Source organism: Aulonocara stuartgranti, assembly GCF_965226115.1.
Source record: "Aulonocara stuartgranti genome assembly, chromosome: 7".
NCBI classification, from domain to species: domain Eukaryota; kingdom Metazoa; phylum Chordata; class Actinopteri; order Cichliformes; family Cichlidae; genus Aulonocara; species Aulonocara stuartgranti.
Genome location: NC_138945.1, coordinates 14,180,803 through 14,202,963, shown reverse-complemented (window position 1 = coordinate 14,202,963; position 22,161 = coordinate 14,180,803). Strand labels below are relative to the sequence as shown.

The following is a 22,161-nucleotide window of genomic DNA, read 5'->3' as shown; positions in this document are numbered from 1 at the left end:
TAATGATACACTCAAGGGAAAGTACGACACTGAATGGGCCGCACAGTTTATTAGTTCCATTCCTGAAGCAACGCCCAGCTCCGTCTACATGCAGCTCGAACCTTGTGTATGCTTTCATTTATTTTTTCTGGGGTTTTTGGCAGCATGTTCATATTTCTAACTTGCATAATTTTGAGAGGATATATTTTTATGAAGAGCAAAATATTTAAAGTTTATTTTTTAAGTTAATTTAATCTGGAATAATATTCCTGTCTGTTTTTATTCATATTTATGTTTAAAAAACATTGTTTTAGTGTGTTCAATAAATGTTTATCTTGTTTGGCCCGCAACCTAAAGTGTGCCTTGAGTTTTGGCCTCCTGTGCAATTGAGTTTGACACCCCTGCCCTAAATGTTCAAACATGATTAGCAAGTGGCTAACTACCATTTGGTGCTCATAACATTATGTACTTAAATACTGGGAAAAACACCAAATGCAATGAAAGAATTTCTCAGGTGGATGCTTGAACACAGTGAGGTGATTATACAAAGTGAGCAAGAGGCTCATAAAACAGTGAAGTGTTTTTGAAGGTCTGAAGTGAGCATTACCTGTGATCGCATTCTCATTAGAAACTAAGAAGATTGTGAAGTGTTGCTATTCCCTGCACTCTGAAGATGTGTGTGAATGTGTGAAAATGCCGATGTCAGAAAAGAGAGAAAAATCCCTTCCTCCGTTTGATTTTAGCTCCAAACACCAGCTGAAGTGGGCACAAAGGAGATGAAGGATACAGGAACAGAGAAATGCTGATTTATATTGGATGTGCAGACTGCATAGCCATAAGTGAGAATACAGAGGAGTTGCTCAGTGAATACCTTTGTATTGCATAGCTCTAGGAAATTTGGTCTTGATCTATATGGTTTATTAAGTATTCGCGAGCTGACTTTCAAAGTGAGACAAAATAGATAAAAGCTGTGCTGAAATGGTTAACCTTGCAGTTTAAGAAAGATATTAATATATATAATATATGAAAGAAACATAAATTAAAAAAACACTCTAAGTAGTGACTGAGAAATATGAGCAACTACATACTATCAAATAAAATTATAAAATATTTTTACTTACTTTACTTGAGTGTATACATTTTATCTTTATAATTTTACACTTGCGCAGTGTGGATCTGACTGAGGAGTGAGGACACTTTGTGCTAATATGGTCCTTGTCTATTTTACTCTATCCTGGAAAATCATTTACAAACTGATATCATGTTGGAGTCATCAATGTGAAACTAGCTACTGAGAAAAGAAACTCATCAAGAAAGTGTTTGCTGACGTTACAGATATTGGGCATCAGGGTCAGTTTCTCATAGTCAGTACAATCAATTATTTCTTTTTGCAACCACGTAAGTCACCTCTCCGCTAGCCATTAAAAAGAATGCAGGTTTAATCCACTTCTGCACTGGCTTTACTTTACAAACCCATCTTTTATATACAGACTAAGCTATTTCAGTTTGGTCTCACAGGATAGTATTTAGACTATAACAGAAAACCTGCTTTATAAAGTAAGGCTTTAACATGGTAGGGTGTAACAAACAGATGCTACTAGCTGCGTTAGAGAAAAAACAGCTGTTTAGGCCTTTGCTGCTTCAGTAGTGATTTTTAAGCAGTTGTAACATCGAGTTATAGAAGCACCCCTTTAAATCAAACAACAATAACAATACAAAGGATCTTGCTCTAGCTCCTTGTGTGTATCGGCTACTTTTCTCTATCTGAATATGTTTAGATTTGGGGGCATCACATAATGCATCTTCTCAACTGTATTACTTCAGATATTTCCTTATAAAACATCCTGTTTTAAGTTTAAAGAGGTTTAAGAGCTGTAGAGTGCACATTTTGGGGCCAATACTGATGTTGAAAATAACAAACTGGTTTCTAACAGTTATTTTTTACAGTATTTATTTGCTTAATTAACAATTTCGAATTGTCTTTATTTGTTTCATCCTCTGACTTTTTTCAGCTCGTCATCACACATGAAAAAGGATAAGACACACCTGATACACAGTGGCGACTTACAAGAATAAATGACATATGTCAGTATGTTGATATCAGTCAGTAGTGACAGAATTGGCTGATATTAATAATTAGCTGATATATCAATTGAAGGGAACATTTGTTTACAGTGTTCTTATAATTGTAGAGGACTGATTGATTAAAGAATAATATGCTGTGGCTCACTAAATAAACATATTAATTTTTCAGGTTCCAACTTCACTGTTATGAAGATTTTCAGTTTTGTTTTTCTTTTTTTTATTATGTTTTTTTTAACTATATAGCTTTGGGCTTTGAACCTTTGAATCTGTAGGACTCTGTAGGCCTGTGGGTTTTTTTCCTTTTTCCTTTATATTTTGCAGCTCAAATTATTAATTTGTGGAAAAGAATAAGATTGCCAATAATACAAAAAATACTTGGCTGCAATCCTACTTTTTTTTATTACTATTGATTGATACCAATCAGGTCCTATAAATATAAGCTCTCTCTTTTGTGGTTAAATGATTTCTGCATATGAAAAGAATAAATAGATTAAAATTTGAGTGTGTCTTGAAAATCATAGCTACTGTATTGCCTCTACAACTTCAACTCTGTTGTCTCATCCAAGCAATTCAGTTCACAGTGCAGGGCTGAGTTGCCAGGAGCCTCCCAGGACCTGGAAGGTTAATATTTGAAAGAAGGATGGCTCATAAATATGAGCAAAGGGACTTTTAATTAAATAAGCACTTTTTAAATATCCTCCTGGGCCTGCTGCTTTTGTTTAAACATGATTGATTGACTACTATCTCTCCAGGCAGGACCATTAGTTTCGCCACTCCCCACCATACTCTATCCCTCCTCACTTTTCCTCTGTTTTTCCAGATCTGCCAACATCTCTCCTCCCTTTCTCTCTCAATTACCTTCCTTTCCTTAACTCTATTTTCCTCCCTCCTTTTTCTTATTCATTCCACCTCCTCCCTCCCATTTTCTTTTGCGTTCTCCATGCGTCGGCTGTCAGCTTCCCTTCCTTTTCTCTTTTCATCAGTGCACGTCCCTGAGTCTCTCTCAGGAGGCCCATATTTCTCCAAACTCATGACAAGGTAATGAGGCCATGCTAAATCCTACCACGCCCTGGAGCTACATCAGAAGGTGGAGGGGGCAGGTCAGCCCCTGCCCATCCCAGCTGCCTCCACATCTGTGTCAACTGCTTTAAGGCATTTGTCATCACTTGTACTCTGAATTTAAAAAAAAGAAAAAGAAAAGAAAAACACTTTCTGATTTCCACGGCAATGCAGCTAAAAAACAAATCTGCTTTTTCAACAACCCCACTCATCCTTTTCTATTTGTCTTTATCTCCTTCTGCTCTTTCTCCCACTTCTTTCTGTTCTTCCTTCATTCCTTCCTCCCTTCAGAGTGGTGCTATAGCAGCAGCCTGCCATGCTCTGCTGATTTCTAGCTGGAAGATGAAGATCGGCGGGGGAGCTCAGTCTGGCTGTGGGCAGCTGAGCGTTGGACAGAACACACATACAGACACACACACAAAGAAAGAAATGGGAAGAGACTATATGTGAGCCCAGCTATGAGAGGAACTGTAGGTGAACATTTGCACCTTGTCATACTGAAATCTTTAACTTCCGACACACATTATCCTTTTGAGAAAGAAGGACTCTATATTTATGTCTTTACACACGATGGAAGGACGATATATCTCAGCAACTTTGAAAATGTATTTTTGTTTCCAAGGGAGATTCTGCAGTCGCTACATTTGTCACTTGCATTGACATTTTGGTATTCTTTGTTGTTATGTATTTTTTTAAACAGTAAATAAAATAATTAGCATTGCAAACACGCATTAATGATAAGGAAACAGCTCATTGTCTTGAAATTAATTAGGATGGACAACAGGATGTTTTTGATTTTTAACAAAAGTTGCATTTGCACGAACGCACACAGAACAGCAGAACAGGCTTTTTCATAAAAAGAACGAAAAATGGAAAATGTAAGAACAGTCGGCCAAAAATATTCAAATCTGAAGGCAAAGTCATCAAAGCTAGAAAGCACCGTGCCTTCATTAGTGCCTATTGATCAAGTGAACCGGACAACATGTTTACCAAACACTAATGATACTGCTGAAAAGTGAAATGCAAACAGAGAGATTGACATGGACAGGTCCATGTGTGGGATGGAGCGACACTCCACAGAGAGGAGGAGAGCCGGGAGAGGAGGCAGGAGAGGTGATGATGTGATAATGGAGGCGGTGGAGAGAAAACACTCCGAGGGTTGCACGGGAAGAGTATAGAGACGACGGATGCACTCCAAGTATTGGACAGAGGAGCAGGTAAAGTCGGCTGCAGGTGAATGGAAGAGAGGGGGGCTGTGTGGGAGAGAGGGAGGGAGAGGGAGGGAGAGAGAAAGCGAGAAGGGGCGGGGGCAGGCATATTAAAAATGCAGCAGTGGGGAGCAGGCCGGGGATTCACAGTAATTAGATGACAAAACGGCGGCGGGCTGGAGATGAGAGAGAGGGGTCACACACAATGCCACTGCCGCCGGGTAATTTGTAAGTGTCAATCACCAGCCTGCCAGGGGAAAAGCGAGAGGGAGAGAGGGAAGTGAGAGGGCGACGAGGGAGGAAGGGAGGGAGGAGGGAATGAAGAAGGGGTGCAGGCAGAGATAGAGGGAGTGAGACTGAATATGAGGGTGCTAGCAAGCTGACAGAGAGGAAGGAAGAAAGAGGCTTTTTGGGGTGGGAGGAAAGGAAAAATCAGAACAGGAAGAAAAAACACAAATTTAAAGATAGAACAGTGTGAGACACGACCAGAGGACAAAGAGAATAACTGGAAACTATGATTTGGGGGGGGGTTGGTTTTTTTTATCTCTAAAAATCTTGTTAAAAAGTGGTGATATCATTCAGTTTGTCGTTACACATTATTTTCAGTTATGCATTACTCTAAAAACAGAGTATATACACAAATACAATCAAACCCCAAGACAATGCAGGGAGTAACATTTAGTCTGCAGGGCTTGGAGAATTAAAAATAAACTAAATGTTTAGCATAACAGTTTTCAGTTCAGCAGCTTAGTTTTGTTGAGATTAAAAAGTTCTAGAAACAGTGTCTCACTTAGATTGGACAACCATGAATTTTCCTACAGACTTCCCCTCATTATTTGTTTAACAATCGTAGGACCAGCACCACAAATCTGAATGAATTAACTCATAAATTAAAAAATAAAATCAAAAACTTTATTTATTTACTTAGAATAAGAGTGGCCAAAAGCCTTTATTTTAGAAGCAGAAGAAAGAATGAGGAAAAATACAAAAATGACCAGAATCAAATGGTCCAGCCTTCCTTAATAAACTGTCAAGTCCCTTCTAAACTTCAAAATTCAGGTGCAACTGCACAGAGAGGTTCAGCTCTCTGAGGCACCACAGGGGTTGAATGAAAATGAGATTAACCTTAACGGGATCAGCAATGTATGTAAATATTCGTTATGTTATAGGCTAATTTATGGCTTTTTCTATGTGATTTGATAGACAAATGAATGTGTGTGTGTGTGTGTGTGTGTGTGTGTGTGTGTGTGTGTGTGTGTGTCTGCAAGACAGGTCTTTCATTCTTTTCAGAGTGGGTACAATGGGGGTGGGGAGTTGGGGTTTTGGGGGGCAGTTGTTGGCATATTTCCAGCACGCCAGTGAGTGAGGACCCAACACAATGAGCATGGAGCACGGTGATGTTGGACAGCCAGCCCATGCACGTGCAAACACACATGCACGCATCAACAAAATGGGGTAAAAGCATGTCACAAGAAGAGGAAGGAAAAAAAGTACATAATCTGTCTTTACACATGCAAAATACTTGTGCCGATACTGTAGTGTAGCAGGGAGTCAGGGCTGTAACATAACATGACATAACAGCACTGACATATAAAGGACTCCTCAGGGGGGAAATGTCCTGCACTACAACTGGGTGCTTTATCTCTGGGCTTACACACACCTGTACCGGCATGGATGCATGAATACAGACACGAAAGGTTAAAATACTGCATGCAACCAGAAACTAGGAGCTGGTTTGTTTAATAGTTAAAAAGAAAAACATAACATGGAACAAATATATTTTTCTTTAAAAAATGGGAGATGTTGATTGCTGTTTTTTCTCCTGCTTTTATTGATCCAAACAAATATGGGTACTTAGACAGAAAGAGCTCAGAAATAATTCCTACCCAACAGGTTTAAAAGTTTGTAAACTGCAAATTGGACGAGTATTAATTAAATATGCAGAAATAAAAATCAATTAAAAATCTTCAGAGTTGAAATACACAGATTAGAAAGAATAATCTAAATCTCACATAGACAAAGGTAGAGGAGTAACCTCCATCTCTGCCTTAATTAAATAGAATTTGGAGCACCGCAACACACACATGCACACAAAACACCTTTGAAAGTGTCTTAATTGGGAAATGATTAAAATCCTCTTTTCTTCCTTGTTTATTCTTAAGTTGACAATTAGCAGCTCATAATCAGTAACACAGTTGTTGTTACTTCTCCTCCTCATAACAGCTATTACACGTATTCTTTAAAAAGTTTAAACAGATTTTAATTTACACTGACTACTATGAAAAGAATGCCAAGGCCTTGGACACACTGCCAAAGGTCTAGGAATACTGTGGTTATCGCTTACCCCAGTGCAATCAATCAGAAAAGCTGTAGACATTTTTGATCGTTTGGAAATTGTTTAGTTTAGAAAATACCAGAAAACGAGGGGGGGAATCCCATCAGATATTACAGTTTGCTTATTAAAAGCAATATTGTACATTAAAAATAGGCTATGGGCATATAAAGTATGTATTATTTGTGGTTCATTGCATTTACTTGAAATCAGTTTTAAAAATTGAAAATTAATGTGGATCTGTTTTTTTTAAACTAGTGGATCATTTAAGTTTTTTAATTTAAAAAGCAGCTTATTTCCACATAAAATGCCACTTGCTTTGATAGCGATCAATAAATGCGGTGAAATGAAAAGTAAAATATTCTGTGGAATGAATTAGAGGGGCACTCTTGAGCAGCATGGAATGGGGAAAAATTTACAGGCACTTGATTATATTTAGTTACATTTCACCAGTGGCAAATTGCTTGTTTTGTCTGACCAACATGTTAAACGAGTTAAAAATATGCAAACTCGTTGCCTCAGAACCATTAAGCGCTAACTGAAGATGATGAGTTATAATAACATGTCTATTTCAAGTGTGATATTTCAATTAAGTAGTACAAATAACCTTAAAAAAAAAACACAAGTCACATGAACCTGATACACTGTGCAGGAGCATGTGTGCTGCACTGTACATAACTTAGGTGTGCTGACTGAAAAAAGTAAACAAACTGCAAAACAGCACACAGACACAGGCAAGTGATTACAGTGAAACACTGATAAGACAAATATGTTGCAGGGTAAAACAGGACAAACAAGTAAGAGTCTCTGCACTTGAAAAGTGTGTGTGCATGTATGTTCATGTGTGCATCCCTCTTATCTCCAATACTGTCTGACCAGAAGGGGGAACCAAAGAGGGGATGAAGAAGGGGGAAAAAGGAATGGAAAATAAATCAATAAATTATGGCTATTGCTACTACAATCACGTCCCGCTAGGGATAGAGTGGTGCTCGGACTCTAGGACAGCAATGGCAGCATGGTTAGGCTTGTAGGGTGAACAATATTACAGTTATCATTAATATTGTAATCATGTATGCTTCAATTCATCCTCTTTCTCTGTAAGATCATCATGTTTGCCTTTTTTCTGTTAAGTTTGATTTTAGTCCCTATTCTGAGATGCATAGATACCTCTTATAGATGGAAACTGGCCCACTGGGTTTGATCCTTATCAAACTGCCCCCAGACCCTGATGAGTGGGAATAACTTAAAAAACACGATGAAATACATTTTTCCCTAAAACTTAAGTGTTTAATATTACCTTCGATTTTTTTTCCAAACTGCCTTTGCCCCTATACTCAAAAGTTGGACTAATTTAGCTAACAGCTCATTAATAGGCCTGAACATGAACACTCGAGTCTAAGTCATGGTGTTCCGTTGCAAGTTAAACCTCAAGACTGTCCCCTGCCAGATCACAGAGCAACAACAATCAAAGATGAATTGTAACATAACTGATAATGTCCATACAAGGGAAAAAACAAGCATAAATCAGTAGTATTTGAACATCTATGCAGACAATAATTATGGAAAACTCAATTTAAACTTGTTTCTCCTGGAATGTCAAAAATGGCTTGGCTTTGCTTCCTATCATTGTATGGAAACATATTTGAGACTAAATCTGATAGTTGGCCTGGAGTGGCCTGATTAGACAAGCTTGTATTTATATAGTCGTAACAGTAAAGATTAGAAGCACCTTTCTACTGTAACTATGGAGATTTCAGAAAACAAATAATATAAGACAACAGCTGTGCACAGTGCCTCCCCTATTGTGTGTGCGTGTGTGTCAGCGTGTGTGTAACCTGACAGCCTGCCACACAATAGGGGTCCAAGTGAGTGTGAGTTCTATTCGTTCCCACAGCTGCCATTAACAGACGGAATGAACAGCCTCTTGCTAATAAAGTGAATAAATAAATAAAGCTTAAGAGGCCTTGTTTACCTCCTCAGTCTCTGTTGATTAGTGCTACTTAACAAAAAAGCAGGATTTGGTATGTATGTGTGGATTAACTCTTTGTCATTACAGTCAGGGTTTATATGTTTACTTTGGTAATTACAGTTACTCGAGAATCATGCTGTTTGGTGGATTGTAAATCAGATTATGGATAATGTAAAACAGCAGCAAGTGAACAAGAAAGCAGCAAAAGTGTCTGCAGAAAGTTTTCGTTTCCACACTTCAGTCATAAACTCAATCACTGTTAAAAGACAAGGCTGTGAGAGGCAGTATTGCTGTTGTTGCTTTACAAATGTAGAAAACCATACAACATGTGGCAGCAGATTTGTATTTCTAGAATTGCTCAACGATTAGTTCATTAAGAGTGAGTGAGTGAGAGTGAGCAGCTTCCGCTTCCTTGGTGTACATCTGGCTGAGGATCTTACGTGGTCAGTACACATAAACAAAACAGTGAAGAAGGCGCAGCAGCGCCTCTTCTTTCTCAGGAGACTGAAAAGATTCGGCATGAGCCCCCGCATCCTCAGGACCTTCTATTGCTGTGCCATTGAGAGCATCCTCACTGGATGCATCACCACCTGGTATGGCAACAGCACCGCTTACAACTGCAAAGCTCTCCAGAGAGTAGTGCGGTGCTCTGAACGGATAATTGGAGGTGAACTTCCCTACCTCCAAGACATCTACAGGAAGCGGTGCCTGAGGAAAGCGGGAAGGATCATCAAGGACTCCAGTCACCCCAGCCATAAACTGTTCAGACTGCTTCCATCAGGAAGGAGGTTCTGCAGCATCCGGTCCCGAACCAGCAGACTGAGAGACAGCTTCTTCCACCAGGCCATCAGACTGCTGAACACTTCATAGACACCTCACCTTCACTACTGGAACTTCAACATCATGCACTCCACACTGTATATAAATGCCACTTCTTTTGCACAATATCCAACTACCAACCTCTGTATATTTTATATATTTTATTTATTGTTTACTCTATTTAATTTGTAAAATATGTATACACACACACACACACACACGTAGAAAAAACATATTTAGTATACACATCCAGTAATGCATACACTCTTATATTGTACATATATTTATTACTCTCAGATTTAGCCGTCCTTATGTTTTGCTTGTTTTATGTTATTGTATTTTTGCACACCTGTTGCTTGTGAAGCTCGCACACAAGAATTTCACTCGCATTTACTGTACCAATGTACCTGCACATGTGATGTGACAATAAAAGTGATTTGATTCGATTTGATTAGATTAAAAACACTGAATAATCAATTAATTTGCGTCTATTTTGTGTGATGGATTAATACACCCATGCTGCAGTATACGCGGAAATGGTTTAAATAAACTACATGGTGCATGTGAGTGTTTATTGTAATAGCAAAGCCCAAATGAGCATTTTATCATCTTATCATGTGGCTGAGACACACGGGAATAAAAATGCAAGTTACAAACAGAGACATTATAGAAGGAGCTGAAATAGCACTCAAGGAATCCTAAATTGAAGTCTGTGGCAGAATTGTGAAACACTAAAGATGGCGTTTGTCCTACCCTTCCCTTCAAGAGCCAAGTAAGCAGCAGACTTGGGAAACATGTGAGCTACTAATGGTTTTTATAGAGGTTCACAACAGTTTCAGCTGTGTGGTGGCAGCTATACAGTCAAGGTGAAACATAAACTACGCCTGTTTTTGTACTTTGTAGTTGTTATCAGGACATAATAACAGAAATGTGGTCCTTATAAAACCAAAGTTTTGGAAGTCTGCTGGTTTGAAGCATTCAAGTGTGTGTTAACACAGTGTCAAGGAGGGATCTTAAACAAGTAATTGCTCCTGCCCATAAGGGAAGGGTTAAAAAGGTCCAAAACAAACAAAAGGGAAAAGATTAATTCCCATATGTGGATGTCCCAATTAGTATGCTGTTAGATAAATAGCATGGTCTCAGTTAGTTTGTTAAAGTTCATGGCAGTGCAATTAGGAAAGGTCTTAACAAGTATGTAAGCTTGTTTGGATAGGTTTGTCAGGAGAAAGACCATTTTTGGGACAAATATCCTTTGGACAGAGGAGACCACAATGCAGATGTTTGGTCACTGTGTACAGTGGCACATTTGGTGAAAACCAAACTCAGTGTATCAGCTCAAACAACTCAGACCAACTGTCAAGCATGATGGTGAAGGGGTGATGACTTGGGCTCGTTTTCCAGCCACAGGACCTTTCCATCTTGCCATTGAGCCAAGAATGAACTCCTGTTTATTCCAAAGCATTCTAGAGTCATCTCTCCGACAGGTAAAGCGCAACCAAAACTGGATCAAGCAATAATCCCAAACACAGCAGCAAATCGACAACAGAATGGCTGAAAAAGAAAAGAATCAAGGTTTTGCAGCAGGCAGTCAAACTCCAGACCTCAACCCAGGTGAAATGCTGTGGCGGGACATTAAGACAGCTTTCTATAATTGAATGCTGTTGTAAAGAACAGTGGCTCAAAATTCCTCCACAACAATGAGAGAGACCGATAAAGTCATACACAAGGTGATTATTCTAGTTATTGCCGCTAAAGGTGGTTCTAAAAGCTTTTGAATCATGGAGTGTTTTCACACACAGCGTCTGCTCTTTGGCTTTGTTTTTGTTAACTGATCACACTGTGCAATATGTCATGTGTTGTTCATCTAACTTAGAATTCATCTAATTTAAAACTTTGTAAGTAGATAATTCAATATCCAGGCCTGACTTTTTACCATCACTGTATCCACTTGTCTAAGTTGTAAAGATCTAAGTTGTTTTTTGTTTTTTCTTGGCTTACTCTATCCACAATATGCTCAATGGGATGAGCAGAGATGCTGATGGTGTCAACATTCTGGACTGGTATTTAATACATAAAAATATTATAATATTACATGTAATATTATCATGTTCATAGCATATATTATTATATTACATTAATTATTATAAATAAATAAATACAAACTCAAAATTTATTTTGTGGATTAAATTATCTAAAGGTTCTTCCACTGACATGAAATTATTGGTCGTCTCCCCCTTCAATAGGAGTTTTACAGTACCTCAGTCAAGTCAAGAAAGCTGCCAGGTAGCAAGAGAAAGAGTTTTATATCAGAGTTAATTTACTGGATAGTGTTTTGTTGGCATTCTCCCCAGAATTTCTGTTTTCCCAAATAGAAGAACTTGAAGTCTTGTTAAGCCAAATTGTTATTTGATGATGGTCAAAATAGGTATAGGTAATAGATGGGAAAAGATGACTGTAAATCTTTGGTGACTCATACAAGAATAGAGTAGAATCAGCTGACATTTTCTTGTTAACCTTATATAAACAGAAAGAAAATCTGTGGGAAAAGGTGTAGCTTCGCTTTGCATAAGAAGACAGAACACAGACAAAGCAGCAGGGAGCCTCTGATTTTTTTTTCTCTGCACTGTCTACCATATTCTGACTATTTTGTGTTTTTTGTGGTTTTAACTTTCTTCAATTGGTTTGACATTTTATGAACTCACAGCAATTTTAAAGTAAGATCAACTCCAAGTCACATTTTAAGGTCGTCAGTTTAAGTGATTCACAATGGATACGTTCTTGTGGGGGTTTTTAAGTGTGTTACCTCTTCTTTAAAGCTGCTTTAACATCACACCTGAGTTTTCGTCCTAGAATACAAAAGCAGCAATGCAAAACAGTATTTTAAGATACTCTTTACACTATATTACACACACACACACACACACACACACAGAGACACACACATCATTATCTTTTCTCACTTATCTCTAGTGGTATCTAGCCATGTAGATACTCTTGTATTTGAAATATCTTTCACTGACTTTACTGCCTACATGCAGAAACAATACAGGTGAACCTGTCTGGTGTTCACATTCAAGGCTGTAGCTATAATTGACAATACTTAGGTCATGTCCTTGAATTTTCTTTAAGGAGTATGGTGTTTTTAGTCATCCCAAAGAAATGTATTTTTTTCTTTGAAACCACATTTTGTCTTGTCACATGTTATTGCTCTATGTGTGACAGGATAATGTCACTTCAAGGTCTTCAAGGTCTATTTTTTTATCGTATGCAGGAATGCAATTTGACTGTTGATTTTGGAGGAGGTTTCCTGGAGAGAGGTACTGAAGGTAATGTAATTACTTTAAAAAGGGAGATTTCTGAACTCAGCTTTTCTAAAAATAGCAGCTATTGCATAGCCTACACAGACTGTATATAAAAAATGGATGCAGCCACGCGGATGTGACCCAATGGTCACCATTTTTGGCATTTTGAAACCAATTGTGACTAATAATGTGGGGTCTGACTGTGAAAATGAGACACTGAAGGCTCATTGGCTAATAATTATGACTCACAAGGAGTTAGTCAAACTGAGTAGTCACAGTCCTGATGTGTTAGCATCATTTTTCAGACCAAGAAAATCCATCTATGTTTTACTAAGATTTTAAAATGTGTTGCAAATCGCAACAAATTCACACCATAAAGTGTGGCCACATTGTGACATTCTTACAATGCTCAAAGCTGAAAAAGCAGTCATCAGTGTTCTAGGAATCTCAGGAGATTTAGGTGTTCAGAAGATAGAACAGACATTTCCTGATTCGACTAAATGGACAAATACGTTGTTTTATAACTTGGACTACTGTTAACACTATTACTGCTTTTGGCAGAAATAACAAGCAAGAAATAAAGCGACTTTTATGGTCCTCTAGTGCTGATCCAGCTATAAGAGGAACAATGATGGAAGGGGAGGATCAGTGGAAAAATGTTTAGCTGCTGGTTGAAAGACTATAGTGCGAGGCGGGTATAGAGAGTGAATGGAGATAGAGACAGAGGATAGAGGGAGGTGCTGGTGGTGGTGGTGGGAGGGTGCAACAAGATGGAGAGAGACTGCCTGCACATACTGTCAAGGCAGTTAATATAAGGTGTGGAGATAAGGCCCCACAGACAAACATTGACCAAATCAGGCATTTCAGCAGCGCAGCCTGAACTGTCAGTCAGCCTGAGAGACAGACCAACAATCAGCACTCTACCTCTGATAAGGGCTCTACTGGGCGCGTGCAGGAAATAGCCAATCTGCAGCCGGCCTGGCAAGGAGGGAGGATGGCGGGGAGTGGGATGATGGAGAGCAAAGGGGTTAGAGGGAGGGAGTGGATGTATAGACAACAAGTGAGGGGAAAGTGGCCTATAAATTTCCAGAGAAATGTGGACCGAGAGTTCACGGAAAGTGATAATACCTGAGAGAAAAAAGGGGAAAGAAGGAAAGAAGAGAGAAACAGGATATTCCTGCGTACCACACCCAAATCCTTTCAGAGAGAAAGCGATTCAGTAGGGAATATAAGTGACTTGGTTAAAAAAGAGAGGGAGAAAGAGAGAGAGAGAGAGGGAGAGACAAGAGGTGTGATATCGACTCTTAAAATAGCGTCTCTCCCCAGTTTTTTGTCACCTGGGAACAGCTTGCACAGAGAATGTGAGAACTTGGTTTAGACCAGCACCTTACATTAATGATTTGCCAACAGCTTTGACTAGCTCATTCTTCAACATGCCATTCGCCTTGCCTCGCACACAATAGCATCATTTCATCCTCTCTATTGATTAATGGAGCATATAGTGTGTGCAGGCGCGTGCACGTGTTTGCAGGCCTGAATGTTTTTCAGCGTGCCTGAGTGACGAATAACGCTCCCTATTTAATGAAAGGCTCTGTACAGGCTACGAAATTCCCTCATAACAAAATAAACACATCCAAAATACTGGAGCGGATGCCAATGGAAATCCAAGTCAGTTGGAAGGCCACTCCTCATATCTTGGATCCACACTGGCCCCTGTAGGTGACATCGAGGCACTGCAGGCTGGCAGCAAGTTTGAAGAAATAAATTCCCAGCTGTTTACCTTTGTCAAACACATTTAGGCTCCTCCAAGCAAAACAGTAAGGAGCCCCAACAGCTGGCGAGTATTTATTTTCAGAAGTGGAGTCAGAGGGGTGTCTGAGCTTCCTTGATCATGAACCAAACTGCCATTACCATGACCACTGATAACAGTAGGAATCGTAAACAAGCTAATCACCGAGGGCCTATTTGTATTCTCGTTTGTGTTTGCACACGCTGATGTGCAGGGGGGAGGGCGCAAAAACTAGAGAACAGGCGAGGGTGGCAGGGGAGAACGGGGAGGGTCTCCGATGGAGGGTGGAGTGCGTGTGAAAGGGTTAAGTTCCCTCCCTGGCTGCATGCTGCTTTCCCTTGCTCTGTCAAGCCCCATTAAACCTGCTACACCACAGCAATATGGTGCCATCAATTACAGGCACGCTGCCATCAATGCAGAGTGCAGAGGAGAGGAGAGGCAGGAGCACATAAACAGGACAAACGGCCACATAAAAGACATAAAGCCCTGCAGCCTGCCTCTCTCAAACACACACAAACACTCTCTCTCTCTGCACCTTTTACCTTTTTGAGGTGTCATTCTGTTTCTGAATGAGTCTGGGTTTGTTTCAAATACAGATGGGAAAGAAAAAAAACTGCACAATGCATGCATTCCTGACTCTTTCATGATACTGAGGCAAATTTATGAAAAAGGCTAAAAACTATGTGAAGATTTAGGCTCACTGTGTTAACTGCAGTGTGCTTCTACTGCCCCCGTGTGACAGATGAAAACCCAGTCACCAGTACAGAGCCAAAATAAAAGTCCAAACTTTTAAAAGCGCATATTAACTTTACAGCACTCCATGCTCATCATCAAAACACCGAAAGATCCAAAAGCAGTGAGAAATCTTCAAAGTGACACAAATCTGCATTTCATCTCTTTTGCATGTCTCAAATTCTTTGCTGCATTTCTCTCTCGGGTTCAGACAAAGAACCATTTGTCTGAGATGGAAAGCCATTTTTACTGACCAGCGAAGAGAAAAAGAGCCACTCTTTACCTTTGGGTGCCGTACTGTCTTCAGTACAACAGGTCAGTGAAAGACACTGACAATGTCACAAAGCAACTGAAAATCAAACACTGGGAAAATCGTGAAGATGCAATGTTGCTGTGCACCACATACTGCTGCTGCTGAGAGGCATACCTCTGCACTCACTTTAAACACCTTCAACATGTCTCTGAGAATGAAATCGGCTGAATTTGAATCAGGTATCTTTTTTTTTTTTTAAATTACATCAAATACAAGCAACTATTCCAGTACATATTCTTTGCATGCTATAAAAATGTGGAATTGGTGTATGTTGCCGCAGAGTAAAAGAGACAAATCTGATAAGTAAATTGTTAGATTTTTTTAAAGATGTGATATAAAAAACAAAAACGTTCACGATGAATAGACATTTCTCAGTAGAAAATATTCAAATTAAAACATTTATTTTTGTCTTTTGTGTCTCACTCGTTTGATAGCAACTGGGCAAAAAGCTTTACCCACCAAAATCTGACAGAGTAATAAGGAGACACACCGCACACCCATTTTGAAATAGTTAGAATCTTAAAGAACTGGATTAGGCAATTTTTTATTTATTTATTTTTTACTTCTTTTTTTTTACATCAATGACACTTGATTAAGCGATGTAGGCAGCTTTAATTTTTCAATACAGCAGACACTCCCTCATAACATATCTTACAGTTAATTGTCGGTGTCTGAACCACATAAAAAGATTAACACTGATTATTTACACCACACATTCATCTTTTAAAAGGAGGAGGAAAATGATACCAGAACACCTATATTTATTTGTAATCTAGGTAAACCAGTCCTTTAAGATGTAAAACAGAGAAACGTACACACAAGTTAAACGTAAAGTAACCTACATATTTACAAATGGCCTCCAACTGCCAGAGTTTTAGGTCGAGTTTATCTGTGAGGAAGAACTACTGCTGCCGGAGCTCTTGGTTTTCTGCCCTCTAGTGGCACTGGGCTGCCGCTGCACTCTCTGGCTGGAAGCCTCCCTGCTCTTCTCACTGTGGCTGGTACCGGCTTTACTGCGCACTCCTGAAACGAAGCAAAAAAGAAAATGCACTCAGGGAAAGGAGGAAATAAGTGTTTAGGTAACTGTTATAGGACTGCTTCGCATATACCATGCAATATGGCATTTTAGAAAAATAAAAATGGAAATAATAATGACGGGGAATGAGAAAGTGCAGCTGATAAAACAGCTAGTTTTCTTATATACTTGACACTAACTATGAAGTGGCGAGAAAGTGCCCTCAGAAATTATGAACTGCAAATATAGCATGTGTCAAGAGACCTGACTATTTTACTGGTGAAGGAAGAAAATATTTTTTTATTTTTTTTTATTTTATTATTCTTCAGCACAACTGAAGAATAGACAACCCGAACTCTCTTTAGCTGTTTATTTAAGTAGCCTTCAAGAACATTTCTCTAGGCTTCTGAAGAACATTTGTTTTCTTCTCTGTCGAGATGATTCAATACCACTTCAATAATGGTGAGGTCAGAGTTTTAGGAAGGCCAATCCATGACCGATTTGTGTTCTAGTTTGTGTTTTTCTATCCAGGTATGATTGTGTGCATTGGCAGTATGTCTGGGCTCACTGCCATGTGGGAAAAATAAACCTGTTGGCAGCTAGATTTCTTTCTTTCTTTTAGCTTTCCAGATGGGACTGTATGGTGGATCAAAAACTGACGGTACTTTCTATGTTCTCAATTCAAGAGAATATTTTGACACGTTTATTTAAAGTTTCACATTTGATTCATCACTCTATAAGACCTGATGCCACTGATTTTCAGTCTAGGTCTTTTGAAATATGGCATACTTCTGCATTTTCTCTCTGTTTCCCTTCCTTAAGAATGGCTTCTTGATGGCCACACGTTCCACTGAGCATATTTCAAATGAGGCTTCAGCAAAGAGTAGATGGATCAGCTGAAGGGCCAGATCCACCTCTCAGGTCCTGTGTCAGTTGTTTCTGGAACTTTTTCCCTATGTCTTAAACATATGACTGTCAGATACTGTCCATGTACCGCAGACAGTTTTCTGACCCGCCAACTTCTTGGTTTGTCCTTCACTTCTCCAATGTTAACTTTGGCATTTTTTAAAGATCCAGACAAAGAATTGTTTTCTTGAATATTTTACAGGTCAGTTTCAACTGGCTCAACAGGAAAGAAAAATAAATAAATCACACCTTTAAAGATGATCAACTACAAGGACTGGACTGAAAAGGAGTGAAAAAGCAGTCAAAGAAAAACTCTGAAGGACCTTTAGAAAGCCTGGAGCAATATTTCTTAAGACCACTTTAAAAATACTGGAAATTACCAGTACTACCCCTCAGATTCCTAGAAGACATGCCTACAGAATCAATTTCAAAACCCTACATCATTATATTCTTGAAAAACCTTTAGGTCAAGGTTAGTGAGATTAAAACTCACCCGAGAGTTTTAGTAGAATCACCTATGGTATCAATTTGAAGGTGCTATGTCGCTTCGTTCTCAAGTTATTGCATTCACAAACTTAAGTGTCCACACTTAAGTCCACAATATCCCATAAGCCTTAGCAAAAATAATAATACAGGAAAAAAATATATATATATTGTTCCAGCTGATAGTGATATTGTTCATTGTTTTACAAAAAAGTATTTCTATAGCGTTTATACTCTCCATTTGTACTATAATCACAGATTTTAGCATTCTTTTTTTATTTTGAAATTGCTTCTTCAAGTTAAAGTTCTGTGTGTGTGCATATATATATATATATCACTAAACTGATTTAACCATTTAGAAAAACAAAATCAAGCCATTGGGGTTGCTTAGGGTTAAGGTTCTTAGCAAGTCAAATGTTTAATCTGTTATTTAAAAAGTCATAAAAAGCTTGGTGCTCGCACACTTTTCTCCGCTTTATTTGTCAAGTTTAAGTTTCTGACCATTTATACTGAAGAACACTTCTTCAGTAAGTGAAATCCTGAAAATAGAACTCAGTAAGTGCATATTTGTACGAACCAAGTCAAGATCCTCTTTTCTTGTTCCGTCACAGGTTAACCATCACACAGCAACATAAAAGACTTTTTTTTTTTAACTTGTAAATTCAAGCTACTCTTGTGTAAAAGAGTCAATAAAAAGAGTACTTCAGAGTTTCTTTTATAACTTTCTAGCCACTTAAAAACAAAGGGAAAAAAATCCACTGCACGGTGAATAAATCTCCTTGAGTATGAAAACATCCAAGGGCAAATTCAATTTTTGCGATCCACACACAATTGCATGCATGCACATATAACGAAAGCACAGCATGCAGTTTGTTTTCCAAAATCCTGCTCCATATCAAATGGCACATAAATACAACTTTTGTTAATGAGTAAGGCAAGCAAGTTGGCAGATGGAGGTGATGGACAGAGTGCAGCAAAAGGGACCTTGAGAGTGAGGAGAACTAGTGTCTTGGGGGCCGTAGACCACAATCTTAGTGTTGACCCTTGTGGCTCTGGGGCCTGCTGCTGTGGGGGGAGCTGCGGCAAGTTTAGGGCTCTTTCCAGAGGCCAAAGAGTCCTCTTCTTCAGGAAACAAGACACACAGAAAAAAAGACAGAAAGGAAAGAACTGACCGGGATAGAGAGGAAATCAGAAAAGCCTGCAACACAGTGAGGATGAGCAATTTGTAGATGAGTTTGCATGACTATGCCTGTCTTCAGATGCCCTCCTTTTATGTGGAAAACTGTGCTGTGTGGGGTGAAGTGAAGATTGGATTTAGTTAGTGAGGTGGGGTAAGGGAAGAGTGCAGCACAGAACCTCTGCTACAGCACGTACAGAACTTAAATGGAGGAATGTGATTATTTCACACACTTAAAAAGCAAAGAGAGGAGCAAAGAAAGGATATAACATAAATTGTTAGAAAAAAAAAACAACTTTAACATTCTGAGTCTTTGCATCAAAAATCATATCTGTAGCCACACACACGCTTGTTGTTATCAGAAATTACTGTTACCAACAACTGGGCTTGTTTGCATTGGAAAGTAGGTTGGTCTTAGGATCCCCTCTGACCAGTCCTCTTCCCTAATGTTCTATTCTTGGACCTTTGATGTTGTCCATTCCCACCAGATCATACACCAATCAAGCATAACATTATCACCAACTGCCTAATATTGTGTTGGTCCACATGGACTCCACTAGACGCCCTAGAGGTGTGCATTGGTATCTGGGACCAAGAGGTTAGCAACAGACCCTTTAAGTCCTTTAAGCTGTGAGGTGGGGACTCCATGGATCAGACTTCTTTGTCCAGCATATCTCACAGATGTTCGATTAGACTGAGATTTGGGAATTTTGATAGTTTATACAACAATAGTTTATATATCGATTAAAAAAAACAAAAAAAAACGACATACATAATTTATGCTAATATAATAATGATTTGTGGCATAACTATGCTACACTTTACAAAAAACAGTGATGAGTTCTTTCTCCTTCTAGCCTTGGCTTTCATTAAAGGTGCAGAGTTTTATATATAACTCAACACCTCAAAGACTAAGGAACTGGTTGTGGACTTCGGGAGGTCCAGAGAAGGTCCACTGCCGGTTCAGATAGAGGGGGAGGAGGTGGAGGTGGTCAACAAGTACAAGTACCTCGGGCTGTGGGTGGACAATAAACTGGACTGGTCATGCAACACAGAGCATCTGTATAAAAAAGCCCAAAGCCGACTGTACTTCCTCAGGAGGCTGAGGTCTTTTAACATCTGCAGGAAGCTCCTGAGGATGTTTTACCAGTCAGTGGTTGCTGGAGTACTTTTCTATGCTGTGGTGTGCTGGGGGAGCAGCACAGCAAAGAAGGACTCATCCAGGCTGGAGAAACTGATCAGGAAGGCTGGCTCTGTGGTCGGCATGAAGCTGGACACTCTGGTGACAGTGGCAGAGAAAAGGACACTAAAAAAAACTGCTGGACATTATGAACAATGCTGGGCATCCTCTGCACACGGCCATAAACAACCAGAGGAGTCTGTTCAGTGACAGGTTGCTTCTCCCCAAGACAAGAACTAACAGACTTAAAAACTCCTTTGTCCCACACGCCATCAGACTGTTTAACTCCTCTCTGGAGGGGAGAGGGAGGGGAAACAGGAGGACAAAGGAGGGGGGAACAACTAAGCTGTAGTGCCTCTTCACCTCACTGTGCAATACTTTTGTTAATAGTCAATGGTGCAATAGACCTCAATACTTGAAATGTGCAATTCACTTGTATTTTTATTTTTATTCCTATTTATTCTATTTATCCCCTTCATATATTTTATTTATATATGTCTCTGTATTTATATATGTGTGTGTGTGTATATATATATATAATATTCTGTAACTGTAACTTCTGTCGGTGCTGTGCTTTTGGAAACCGAATTTCCCAGAGGAACCCACCCGAGGGATTAATAAAGTTCTATCTTATCTTATCTTATATTGCCAAAAATGTGAACCCACAATGATTAAAAAGAGCAAAACACATCCTGAACTTTTCTGACTTTCAGAGGGTTAAACTGTAGGTGACAAATGACAGCCCTCTTTTCCTAAGTCAATTGTGACCTGGGGGGTGACATCTGAATCTTAACTAGTGTTTGTGGCTGCTGCATCCTGGACTGACCAATGGTGGGTTAGGAGGACCCAACAGAGGGGGAAAACAGGAACGGACTACAATAAAGCAGTATAAATGGGGAGACTAAAACTTCCCAGCCTGATTTCTGCAATGTTTCTTAGTTAAAAGAAGGTAGACTATGTGAGCTGAAAGATAGTCAACATTTAAATGACAAATATACATATACTTTCAGTTGCATTACATCCCATTCTTCAGATACTAACCTCTGGCTTCTGTGTGCGATGTGGTCATGCTTGTGGTGTGGGCGCCAGCTGAAAGGTCTCCACCACAGCTTTCAGCTACCCTCTGTCCTGCACACATTGCCTTCAAGGTCTGGAAGACTGCTTGAGGAGCCACATTCATCTTCAGCAAGTCCACTATGATTCTGTGAGGAGGAGGAAGGGGGTGAGGACATAAAACCATGGTCTTCCATGTAACCCACAGATACGGCTATTATTAGACATACTTAAAAACCTCCTGATCCACAGTAATTCCTGCAGCCTGAGTAAGTTCGAACAGCTCAATTTCTTCGGCGCTGAGGACTTTCTTCTTCTTTATTGCATATTTCTGCACGTTAGATGTGACAACCAGCGCAGGGGAGTCAGGGGCGGAAGGAATCGTTTGTTGTGCTTGTTGAGACATCACTAATGAACTGAGGGGTTAGATTAAATAAGAAAGTAAAATAAGGTGCAATGACTAAAAGACAATACAGCGTAAACAATGAGAAACACGGCGTAAGTGAACTTCCTCTCCGAATCAAAAATATCAAAATTTATCAAAAATATAACCACAATGAGACTTAAATGATTAACACAGCAAACGCCTGGTTCCTTAAAATTAAAATTATACCTACCATTACGAGCGAAATGCTCAACGTTTAGTCGCTTCTGTTTGAGCCAAGCGTGACGCGCCAAAAATACGTCATTGTCATGCGTTTCATACGTAATCCTCTCAAAAATGAAATAAAATAAAAAAGTATGTTTTAAAAAGTTACAT

At 39.2% G+C, this 22,161-nt stretch overlaps 1 protein-coding gene across 1 annotated transcript; it reads right to left on the bottom strand.

The window, feature by feature from the left end:
- Positions 1-16,115: 16,115 nt before the first annotated feature.
- mzt2b (mitotic spindle organizing protein 2B) lies at positions 16,116-22,123 on the bottom strand. Its single transcript, XM_082540754.1, has 5 exons — positions 22,019-22,123; positions 21,632-21,817; positions 21,390-21,550; positions 18,976-19,113; positions 16,116-16,610 (listed from the first exon to the last, which is right to left on the bottom strand). Exons 2-5 carry the CDS (start codon positions 21,805-21,807, stop codon positions 16,462-16,464), a joined length of 624 nt encoding a protein of 207 aa, XP_082396880.1. The 5' UTR covers positions 21,808-21,817; positions 22,019-22,123; the 3' UTR covers positions 16,116-16,461.
- Positions 22,124-22,161: the final 38 nt, after the last annotated feature.